Raw genomic sequence first — 12,562 nt, 5'->3', positions numbered from 1 at the left:
ATCTAGTGGTTAGGACATGGCCCTGTGTGGTCCAGTGGTTAGTGTTCTGCTTCGCAATGATCGCAGCAAGGCTTCTCAGTAGCCTAGATGGTAAGGCGCCCGCTTTGAGACTGGGAGGTCGGTGGTTCGCGCCCCGGCCGAGTCATTCCTAAGACTTAAAAAGTGGTCGGCGGCGCCCTCTGTTGGCTGCGGCTGCATCGGCTCGCTACAACGGGTCAGGTGCAATCGACATTTCGTTCTGTGTACATTGTTACACAGAATGACAATACAAGGAAATTATTATTATTATTATTATTATTTAGGGCTAGGACCTTAGCTTGGCCTTTTGGCTGAGAGTAAGTGTCCTGGCTCCTAGGCTTTGTAGCGCATTATGAACTGACCGATAACGGATAATGGATAATAAATAACGAAGATAGCACAATAACCCTAAAAACCCCACTTATTAAGTGCAAGATTGCTCAAATATGCTTGATGCCTACTGTGGTTCTACAGCCTGGTCTGGGTTAAGATCAGACTTTGATGCTAGGTCCTTAGCTTGGCCTTGTTGTTTTTGGACTGTGGCTTTGATGCTATGTCAGTCCTTAGCTTGGCCTTTGCCATGATCTTTGATTTTTGCAATCCGGAGATGGAATAAGAGCTTGCTCTGTCCACTCCACGCATCGGCCCAGTATTGCAGTACCTCCGGGAACGGTGCATTCGCAATGATCGCAGCAAGGCTTTATGGCTAGGACCTTAGCTTGGCCTTTTGGCTGAGAGTAAGTGTCCCGGCTCCTAGGCTTTGTAGCGTATTATGAACTGACCGATAACAGATAATGGAAAATGAATAACGAAGATAGATCAATAACCCTTAAAAACCCCCCCACTTAATATCGCTGACGATCTAGTGGTTAGGACATGGCCCTGTGTGGTCCAGTGGTTAGTGTTCTGCTTCGCAATGATCGCAGCAAGGCTTTAGGGCTAGGACCTTAGCTTGGCCTTTTGGCTGAGAGTAAGTGTCCTGGCTCCTAGGCTTTGTAGCGCATTATGAACTGACCGATAACGGATAATGGATAATAAATAACGAAGATAGCACAAAAACCCTAAAAACCCCACTTATTAAGTGCAAGATTGCTCAAATATGCTTGATGCCTACTGTGGTTCTACAGCCTGGTCTGGGTTAAGATCAGACTTTGATGCTAGGTCCTTAGCTTGGCCTTGTTGTTTTTGGACTGTGGCTTTGATGCTATGTCAGTCCTTAGCTTGGCCTTTGCCATGATCTTTGATTTTTGCAATCCGGAGATGGAATAAGAGCTTGCTCTGTCCACTCCACGCATCGGCCCAGTATTGCAGTACCTCCGGGAACGGTGCATTCGCAATGATCGCAGCAAGGCTTTATGGCTAGGACCTTAGCTTGGCCTTTTGGCTGAGAGTAAGTGTCCCGGCTCCTAGGCTTTGTAGCGTATTATGAACTGACCGATAACAGATAATGGAAAATGAATAACGAAGATAGATCAATAACCCTTAAAAACCCCCCCACTTAATATCGCTGACGATCTAGTGGTTAGGACATGGCCCTGTGTGGTCCAGTGGTTAGTGTTCTGCTTCGCAATGATCGCAGCAAGGCTTTAGGGCTAGGACCTTAGCTTGGCCTTTTGGCTGAGAGTAAGTGTCCTGGCTCCTAGGCTTTGTAGCGCATTATGAACTGACCGATAACGGATAATGGATAATAAATAACGAAGATAGCACAATAACCCTAAAAACCCCACTTATTAAGTGCAAGATTGCTCAAATATGCTTGATGCCTACTGTGGTTCTACAGCCTGGTCTGGGTTAAGATCAGACTTTGATGCTAGGTCCTTAGCTTGGCCTTGTTGTTTTTGGACTGTGGCTTTGATGCTATGTCAGTCCTTAGCTTGGCCTTTGCCATGATCTTTGATTTTTGCAATCCGGAGATGGAATAAGAGCTTGCTCTGTCCACTCCACGCATCGGCCCAGTATTGCAGTACCTCCGGGAACGGTGCATTCGCAATGATCGCAGCAAGGCTTTATGGCTAGGACCTTAGCTTGGCCTTTTGGCTGAGAGTAAGTGTCCCGGCTCCTAGGCTTTGTAGCGTATTATGAACTGACCAATAACGGATAATGGATAATGAATAACGAAGATAGAACAATAACCCTTAAAAAGTACAGTACATTAAATCATTGATTTATGTCAAAGAATAGTACTTAATATTTCAAATAAAAACAAAAACATGGTATTAGGATTCAATCAATGAAAATAAATAAATAAATATGGATTTTGTGCACTATAAGGTGCACCAGGTTACAAGGCGCACCACGTGAAATAGTTGTTTCTCATATATTTTCCATACATAAGGCGCACCGCACTTCAAGGCGCTACAGTGGGAACGTCAACAAAACAGTCAGATAGTTCAGTCAAACGTATTAACCCCTTAAAATTCCAACGATTTGCAAAAAAGAAAATACGTGTCTCAGATACATACGGTCACGGTGTCTGTACGATGTCACCAATCACTCAAATGCATCATTTCACATATCATTAGGAAGGTTAAATTCTTGGGATTCAAGAAATGCCAACCAGTTCTTAGTTTCTATTTTCTTTTTCACTGGCAACTGTGTGGACAGCAAAGTAAGAATGTCATTGTGCAGGGAAACGTGGTTCTTTACTGTGCATCTGACAATAAACACTTTGAATTGAATTGAATTTAAAAAGAGACTCATCACAGAAACATCAAGATCAGTCTGAAACAAGATACTGGGAAAATATAAAGCCAGAGTAGCTCACCAAAGTCGTCTTTCAGCCATCACGTTCAATAACAATACGCAACCATGGTCTTCTTACATACGTGAATGCAGTAAATCCAACCATGTAAAATATTTACACACTCCACACGCAATAATGCCGCCAAATAAAAGAAAAAATCCGCCGAGAAGCATCTGCATCGATAGACGTTGCTTGTTGCTAGCTGTCTGTTTAGCCCCATAATTCTTGTTTACAAATACAGACTCGTAAAAATGTTTTCCTCCATGCCGTAGAGCAACCTCAAACTCAACTCAACGTGTGATTCACATTCATCTTTTTTCGGGCAGTTGCAGGCTTTGTTTTGGCCCGCTTTAGCCTATGCGAGCCCTGTAAATGCTAAAAAGGACCCGAAACGCCGGTCTATAGTGTATATCCAAGTATACACCGTGGACTACTTCGCTTACGGGGGAAAATCGAGAGGCAGCTGCTTGCCTTAATTGTGAGACCTTGCGACTCATTTATAAGGTGCATTGTATTGCAAGGAAAAAAAAAAGGCTTTTAGGTGCGCTAATAGTGCAAAAAATACGATAATTTGTACATAGACACAAAAATATAAGAATTGCACAAGGTCTACAGCAGGGGTGGCGAACGCGCAGCTCTAGAGCCGCATGCGGCTCCTGGCCAATAAGAATGCGGCTCTTTTGCCTTCTATATACTGTGGCTCTTTGCCTCGTTTCATGTTTAGGTTTTTTCCCCTCTTAAAACACACTAGAATCCATCAGAGTTATTAACAAATAATAAATAATATTTTGCAATTAATTTGGCAGATTTGTTGTTTTTATGCTGCTCCGGACACAACTGACTGCCAATCATCTGCGTAGGTTACGTCTAATGCGGGTCAGTGCGTGGTGTGGCTCTTTGACTCTCACGGTTAAAAATTTCGGCTCTTTGTGTCAAACTTGTTCGCCACCCCTGGTCTACAGTATAACACGTCACGTGAGCAAAAGATAAGACGTCATCGCTACAGAAATTATTTTTCAACAAAAATATGAAAGCCATAGGTGAGGGCAATGCGTAGTGTACGATGTGATTGAGAACAAAACAGGCAAGTGTATATATTTGATCCTGCAGGTCATTGTTTCATGTGATACAGCTGAATCTTCTCTTGTACTTTTCTCAGAATTTTCCGGATTAAATCGGTTGGCAGGTCTGAGCCGACCTGTGGGCCGCAAGTTTAAAACTCTTGCTTTAGATGAAAGTCTACAAATCCTATACCTATACTAACATGTCACACCTATTTTTTTCTCTGCTGTAAATTTCAAATAGCATTCTTATGAAAGTATGAAATTAAATAATCATTTTGTTTCGTTCTGTCAAGGCAGAGCAGTTATCAAGCAGCCAGCGTCCCCTACAGCCGGCCAGCAGGCAACAACGTTGCAGCAGCGGGCGATGCACAAAGTCCAGCCTACAACGCCATGTCTTCAGGTACAGTGGCAGAATTCAGCACTTTGTCTTGTCTTTCATCTTAGTTGTGCACATTGTAAGAACTACCGTAAAATTCGTACTACAAGGCGCACCTGATTATAAGCTGCACCCACTACTTTTTTAAATGGAAAAACACGTTGTACTCACCTAAGCCGCACCTGACTATAAGCAGCATGTGCTCACATTGAAACATGAGCTATGTACAAAGAAAGAAGGGACACAGAATCAGTTTTGATGATATACGTTACATTAATCTGTTGTCGTTCCGATGGCAGGGCAGTGGGCCGCCGGACTTTTGATAAACAAATACGTGTAGGATGTCACGAGTCACTGAAATACGTCATGACACATATCTTTGGAACGCTTGAACTCTTGGGATCATTTCAAAATATACTTTTTTAGAGAAACATCAAGATCAGTCCGAAACAAGATATCTAAAAACTATAAAGCCAGCGTAACTCACCATTATGTCCCCTGGCCGTCTTCAACTTCTGTGAATGTCCGCAAAAATGGCTTCGTTAAATCAAGGACAATCCATAGAATCCAATCGTGTAAAATATTTACTCCAAAACACAAGATTAATAGGAATCAAACTGTACTTCATGCAGTTCATTATTTAGACTGATACCAAGTACTTAATAGTTAAAGAGTCACCGCAACCAGTACTTTAAACAATATTATTTTAGGGATTATAAGGTTCATCTGATTATAAGGAGCACCTTCAAAATATTCCTCTGTGAGCTATTTGTTTGAAGTATGTATAACGCGCAATTCAAAATACAATTAAGCGAGGATTGCAGCAAAAACAACATGGTAAATATCAGAAAAAAGGGAAAAAACTTGTTTCATAGAATATAAATGTTACAAAATCTGCTTTCACAACCAAATTAACTTTAGAGCAATTCATTGCAATGACCTGTTTGGGATTTCATTTGTTGTATTTTATAAGGCGAACTGGACTATAAGGCCCACTTTGGAATTTCTGGTAATTTTATGTTTTTTAGGCGTGCCTAATAGTTCGGAAAGGATGGTAGATTGACAGCCTGACACCCCGCCCCTCCTGCCAAAAGGAAAATTTTATATATCTACCTTTTAACATTACATTTAATGCCAAAATCAAAAAATGTTTAATCACTCTCTCTTAGTTACTGTTTTTTCCGAACTGTAAGTTGCTCCGGAGTATAAGTCGCACCAGCCAAAAATGCATAATTAAGAAGGAAAAATCACATACATACAGTAAGTCGCACTTAGATTGTAAGTCGCATTTTGAGGGAAAATTTCATTAAATCAAACATCAAACACGTACATGTCATCTTGAAAGACAATTTAAAATAAAAATAGAATAGAGTAACGTTACAAGTACATGCATATCATAGATACGCTTAAATACGTCACTAACGATGTAACAAATAAGAGTCATTCAGATAACTGTAGCATTAAGAACACGCTTACCAAACAATCAGCTTGTAAAGTAGATCAAATTATTTAATTGTTACAAATAATCCTGATGAAATTAACTTGCATTTTAACTTGTTCTTTCTTATTTGTATTTACTATTTTTCCATTTTGAATGTATGAGTAATCATTAAAATACACACACATAGTCTGATTTTAATACACACATATACTTCAGTTATTTTTTCATTGTATGTATGGAAAAGACGTATTTGTGCCGTCATTGATCATTTCTACGCAGGCGCGAAGCTGAATAAAACTCGTTCGCTGTCTGCAAACGGGGTGAGAGAGGTCTTTGGTATAGCCCGAAGGGAGATACCACCTCTCCGCCCCGCTGCGCAGCGGATTCTAAAAACTATACATTTGTATTTCTGCCTGATCACTTTAGTTAATAGCGTATCAATATCTTTATTAGCTCTCTCACAGCTTCACTCCAAATCATCAAATCCAATGAAATAATATTCCTTGGTGTCACTTTTACCAATGAACAACTCCCCCAGCTCGGGACAAGTTTAACATTTTCAACACTCAGGGCTCAAAGGACTGCACAGACTAGACTATTACAGGCTACATACTATGATCACTCCATTCCCAAACCTCAGCATGAGGAAAATAAAGAAACCTTGAGAAAACACTGCACATGAGGTAATCCTCCATCCAGGATGACCGGGCTGCAATGGGTGTTGCAATACACAGACCTCGTCAACATGAAACATAGGTCTTTCATAAGCTATAGATTATTAGTGTCTTTTAAGCCGAGATAAAAGCAGGTAGGCGCGGTAGGATTTTTTTTTTATAAAAGCTCTTTAAACTCAGTTGGGCACGTACTTAATAGAGAAAATATTCTACTTTAAAGTTTTAAAGGACACCTCAACACACCCCACCTTTAAATCAACTACACAATAGGTAGATGGATCCCATAACCACTGGGGTTGTAGGGGCCGATTCCTGTGGTGTGTCTTAAGCAAATACAGCCTGGTGGCGTCTATCCCTCTTTAGGCCTAAAGATTTTTCCACACGGTCTCGAACCGGGGACTTTTTGCATGTTAGATAGAGATAGATAGATACTTTATTCATCCCCGTAGGGAAATTCACCCTTCCAGCAGTCTCCCTTGTTGTTTATTAACAGATTAACAGGATGCCCTCAGGGTGCTTTGTTGTAGTTTAGCCACAGCGGAGTGGATGACTTCACACGCTAGTCTAAAAGTTCGACGTCCCTGCGGCAGATGGAAATCTTTGTGCCCAGGGATACCCCACCTCGTGTTAGCGAGTCCACCTCCTCTCTGCTTCCCGCAGGCTGTCATGTCTCTGTCTAACAGTGCGTAAGCTGGGTAGCTCCAGATAGCAGCTCCGGTCCGGGTAGCTCCGGGTAGCTCCACGTTAGCGTCCGGGATGCTAGACGTGAGCCACGTTTCCATAAAACACAGCAAACTGCACTCCCTGTACGCTTTTATGTTTTTCACCAGCACAGCCAGTTCGTCGATCTTATTTGGTAGAGAGTTCAGATTTACCATGATTACGGACGGTACCGAAGACTTATAACACCGCTAGCCGCTTAGCTAGCTCTGGCTCTCCATCCACGATAGGCACCCTCCTCACGCCGGCACGAGAATTATTCAGGGCAACGAGTTAATTCCTCGAATAAACTCAATTTTGTGCGTTAAAACCCATGTCCATGGGATAGAAAGTAATCCAAAGTGTAGTTGTCAAACGGGACGAAAAACACTGAAGATAGAAGCAGACAATAAAAACATTAAATCACAAAAAGTGTGAGATAACGGGGAGCTGCCGGAAAGGCTGCCGCACGCGGAGGCGCCGCTTTGATCTTTTAGGCAAAGTGTGCTGCTGACCACCGCACTACAGAAGCACTACACAAAGACAAAAACGAGAGAGCGATATTAACGATATCAATAATTTGACGTAGTGCGACTGTGTAATCTGAAGGCACTGTTTTAGTGTTTATAGTGCCATGTTTGCCTGCGTTATTTGAGTGATGGTGGCTTCGGCCAACCAGAATTGTCACAACTCGGGTTTCAATGGCACCGGCCAATCAGAGGCAAGTTTTAACGGCACTAGCCAATTGAGGCGAGGCAAAAATAGCAAGCAGCATGCCATGCCACACATACACCTTGTCAGCAGACAGCCACTCTAACAACTCCAACAAATCTGACTGGCTTCACGTTGAAATGTTCTGACCTGGTGTGCTTCATTTTGTAATGTAATGTAAAGAACGCAGTCTGTTTGAACGACTATGTGCCAGCCAGTAGAAGTTCAAAGGCCTCCATCAAGCTAGCAACAGCTGTTTTTTGCCCCTCACATTGCAGATAGTTCTGTGGCCAACCTCCTTTCAGCCCTCATTGCATTGTCACTGAAGGCACCTCTGAGGGCACGCGTTGAATAGCCCGCTTTTATTCAAAGCCAACTATTCCAATGTTTGATATTTGCAGAACTTGAAACGAGTAGAGAGGTTTCGCAGCCGTCGCCCCAGGAACAGCACAAAAGCTATTAGTCGCTCCTTCTTACAACCTTGGATCCAACCAAGGATTCGTTTTGTTTGGTTCTCGAGAAATGTGAAGCTCCTCTTCAACTTGAACTCAAGAGGCAGGGACGTCTTTGAAATGAGAAGGCTGTCTATCATGCGAAAGAGTGCCCCGTTGTATTGCCACTGTGCCGCTACTTTCAATACTGTGTTTGCTATCATATTCCTTCCAACGGCATCAAAAGACAAAGATCCCTTGCTGGTTGGCTTTGAGCAGTGTTGGGCATGTTACAGTAAAACAACTTAAATACCTATAGTTACTAGTTCACGGTTCTTGGATCCCTTAACCACCGAGGTCGTTAGGGCCCCAGGGCCCCTATTCCTGTGGGCAAGTACAGCCTGGCGGCACCTATTCCTCTCAGTCCATTTTTCGGTCGGAGTTTGCTCCCCCACAGGAAAGCAATAGTACTGGTTTCAAAAATCAACAGTGAAATGTCTGACACAGATACAGCACCTTCATCATCTGGGTGCTGTTCGGTGTAAAGCATCATTACGTTCTTTAGAGATGAGACGGACTTTGGCAATCCTAAATCGCTGGGGAAAAATAATTATTCAGAAATTTAGAATAGGCCTGTTTTGTTCATATTTACAACCAACAATACACATTTCATAACTTATGGCTTTAATTTTTATATCGAAAAACTTTGTGGCAATGACCTTACTTCCTTTATGCTTTATGAAAGATATGAACTCATAAAATGCGAGAAATTTCTCTCAAAAAGGAACAGCTGGTGCCAGCCCATTTTTGCAATTTTGACTCAGATTTGAAGGCCTACAGAAAATTTAGTTCTGTAGCTTTATAGGCATTGGACATATCAAACGAAACCTTCGAACCCTCATCTTTCATTATAGAAAACAATGTTTCTAGCTTTTACCATTGTTTTGTAAACAACATTCTGACATTGCTAAGTTTCTTAAAAATACTATTTTCAAAGAAAACTTCTGAGAATTTTTTTTTTTATTAATTTTTTCATAAAGAATGCATTTCAAGCAGAAACTTCACTTTGGTGCTTCTTTTGAATTTATGATACCTCCAATATTTAAAAGATGCTTTCCATAAACAAAAGGGCTCTCTGCTTGCAAAATAACATTTTATTGCAAGAATACTGAACTCATGCATGAATGATGCATGAACTTTGCAATAAATTTGCAGCGCGCAATGTTTCCAGTAAAGTAATCGCACGATTTTGGTCACCATAACGATCTGCTCTGACAATGACATGGGGATTTCATCAGAAAAAACTCATTTGAAGCATCTGTCTGTCCATATATTAGCTTTTCTTACCATACTGCTTTACTACACCTACTCATTGGCCGCTTACACACTCTCAATCGGTGGATACAGGAAGCAAAACTAGGAAGTTGGGTGGGGCTTGATGTGTGGACAAATATCTGATCAAAGCCACTTCTGCCATCTAATGGTAATTTTTCATACATTTTGGCGCCCAGGGACAATGCTTCTGAAAACGTATTTATACGTTATGGCAATGAATGAATTAGCCACCTAGGTCTCTGGGGTAGCACTTCCTGTGTTGTGTCCTAGGGAAGTACAGCCTGTCGGCGCACATCCTTCTCCAGGCCATTTTTTGGAATAGGGATTTGCATTTGCTGGTGGATCGAGTGTAATTGTAACCTGTGCTGCCCTTTGAGCCATTTTGTGATTAAGGGGGGGGATTTTTTAAGGGTTATTGTTCTATTTTCTTTATTTATTGTCTATTATCCGTTATCGGTCAGTTAAGGCTTACAAATAAATGCGATTAATTTTTGGTTTTTTTTGGTTTGAACAATTTTATTGACACTTTAACAGCAAATAAACAATGTGAGGTTTGAACAATTTTTCTCGACACTTTTAACAGCAATTAAGCATATTCACAATTTCGTTATATCATTTTCTAACAATATGACGTTTGAACAATTTTTGTCGACATTTTTAAAAGCAATTAAACACATTCACAATTTCATTATATCTTATTCTAACGATATGAGTTTTTTTCGACACTTTGGTGTTTAAATTTTTTTTGGTTTGAACAAATTTATTGACACTAAAAACAGAAAACAATCATGACAATCTCAACAGCAATTAAGCACATTCACAATATTATATTCCAATATTACGTTTTTAACAGCAAACACAAAGTGAGGTTTGAACAAACCTTCTCGAAAATCAAACATATTCACAATTTCATTATATAACATCTTTGTTATTGTCAATAGATCCGTCCAGGCCAAAGTCGATTGTCCTCGGTCTGAACAAATCCACTGACACCAACAGCAGCAAAACAGCCATCAAGCATATTCACAATTTTTTTATATTTGACAATATGACGTGACGATATGACGTTTTAACATTTTTTCCTGACATTTCCAACATCAATTAAACAATTTCAGAGTTATTTTCTTTTAACAGTAGTTAACCAGCGTGTAAAAGGCAATACTATTGTGCAAGGGCATAGCTCTGCCATCCCACCCTCCCAAGCAGCATTCTAATGCGCGTTACAGTAAGTAATTGCGATCAAGGAATGCTTTCCTTTGCAATATGTTACTTCAACACTGGCTTTAAGCAAGGCCACACATCTGTGATGTCATACAAGTCGTATCCTTGGATCTTTCACGCCTCATAAAGGGAAGGGCATTTGTTTCAGAAATGAATGAAACATTCAAACAGAGCTGCAGTCCATTTCTGATGAGAGCGGTGAGCAGCCATGGTATAAAATGGATAGACTAAAAGTATTTTGTGATTGTTTCATAAAATATTTTCTTCATTGTTCTTGAAGGAGCCGTCGGTATGTCCGGGGACGTGATGATGACCCCGGATGTGAAAGTAAAAGCAGATATTAAAGATGACAACGGTCCCACCAATGAGACTCACAAGCCAAAGGTAGCAAAAGCGTATTTTTCTTTCTTTGAATGATTGAATGGCCTTTATTGTCATTATACAATAGCATAATGAAATCGGAGGGCTGTTCCTTTCAGTGCAAGAAAAACAAATTTAAAAGGTGAAAATGTACAAAAGAATGTAAACGTCTTGTCTGATACCTGGTGCACACTGGTTCAATTTTTTTTGTATTGAATGATTTGTTCAATGTTTATCAACGCTTATGTTGTCCTCGCTTTGTTGGGCCGTCAGAGCGTCTTTTGCTGGTGCTTTTATAGCTGGAGTTGTACACAGAAACTTGGCATCTGCCCAATTGCTGGAAAGTCACAGAACATGATTCATTTTCTGCCATTAACGGGTATAGACATCAAACATTAATTTAAAGCACAGTGGAAACACAAAAAGAGGAAGAAACTTAAATTGAATGGAACTCATTGCCTGGGCTATTCTGTACAATTCTGTATTGTTTCAAACCAAATATACCTTTTTTGTTGGTGTTGTAAGAAACAATACCTGCAGTACATTTTGAGCAATTGTTTTGTGGAATTCAACCTAAATGTTTGAGCTGGTATATACACATCAACACAGACTTAGGGATTGACTGATTTTTTGAGGATGGTCGGGATGGCAGTTGGGATGGCAGTTAGAAAATGTGATTAACAGTAAAGAGTTGTATAAATTTACACAATTCTAAATGGTTTTAAAGAAAGTAAATTGGTGATGGTTTTAAACAAATGGCATAATTTAATACAAAACACAATATGTGTTGTTACTTTCAGAAAATGACACTATTATAAACAAATGACACAATTTTGAGGGATTTTTAGGTTTATTTTAAAACAAAATTACCCATTTTCTTTTTGTTTGTGGCATAGTACAAAACGACTCATTTTTGTAGGTTTTAAACAGATATCAAGTTTCCCAAATTGTTAAGGGTCGCGCCATTCTGTCTGTTGTTTTGCACAAAATGGTCCTTTTTATGATTAGATGTTCAAAACATAATAGGCTAATATGCAAATTGAAATGAAATTACGCAGTTTATTTTTGGTATAGTACAAAACAACCCAATTTGGTAGGTTTTGAACAGAAAATTGAGTTTAGCAAAAGTTGAGTTATAAAAGAGAGTGTTTTAAACAGATTTATCAGGGGGTTCAAATAAATGGCCATATTGTTTGTTAATTTGAACAAAATTTTCCATCTATGAAAACAAAAATAAAAATGGTTTTGTTTTTCACATGGCTATATTTTTTTAGGATCAACTTTTTGGACTTTGTTTGTGCAAGACAACTCAGGTACCTGCATCATAAAAATACAAGCAAGAAATGAATTCCCTCTCGACCCAAATCGGGTTATTTTCAACCCATCTCTTTATAGTCTTAAACAATGCTGACCTCTCTTTTGAGTTGCAACTTCACTCAGTTTGGTTAAGCAAAAACTGCTTTCCGTGCTCTTTCCTCGCCACCCTTGA

General features: G+C 40.1%; 1 protein-coding gene and 3 pseudogenes across 1 annotated transcript in view; all 4 read left to right on the top strand.

Annotated features, from left to right (window-relative positions):
* arid1b (AT-rich interaction domain 1B) overlaps positions 1-12,562 on the top strand; it is a 361,695-nt gene that overhangs the window by 313,134 nt on the left and 35,999 nt on the right. The window contains exons 9-10 of the mRNA XM_088354727.1: positions 4,119-4,225; positions 10,994-11,097. Of these exons, the coding sequence (XP_088210853.1) occupies positions 4,119-4,225; positions 10,994-11,097 (211 nt within the window). The remainder of the gene's footprint in view (positions 1-4,118; positions 4,226-10,993; positions 11,098-12,562) is intronic.
* LOC148351598 (U2 spliceosomal RNA) lies at positions 582-701 on the top strand (annotated as a pseudogene).
* On the top strand, positions 1,235-1,354 carry LOC148351597 (U2 spliceosomal RNA; annotated as a pseudogene).
* LOC148351596 (U2 spliceosomal RNA) lies at positions 1,888-2,007 on the top strand (annotated as a pseudogene).

This window comes from Urocampus carinirostris, chromosome 15 (assembly GCF_059441175.1).
Source record: "Urocampus carinirostris isolate Australia breed hairy pipefish chromosome 15, RoL_Ucar_1.0, whole genome shotgun sequence".
Classification (NCBI taxonomy): Eukaryota; Metazoa; Chordata; class Actinopteri; order Syngnathiformes; family Syngnathidae; genus Urocampus; species Urocampus carinirostris.
The sequence above is the reverse complement of the archived record's forward strand: the minus strand, read 5'-3'. Positions and strand labels throughout refer to the sequence as shown.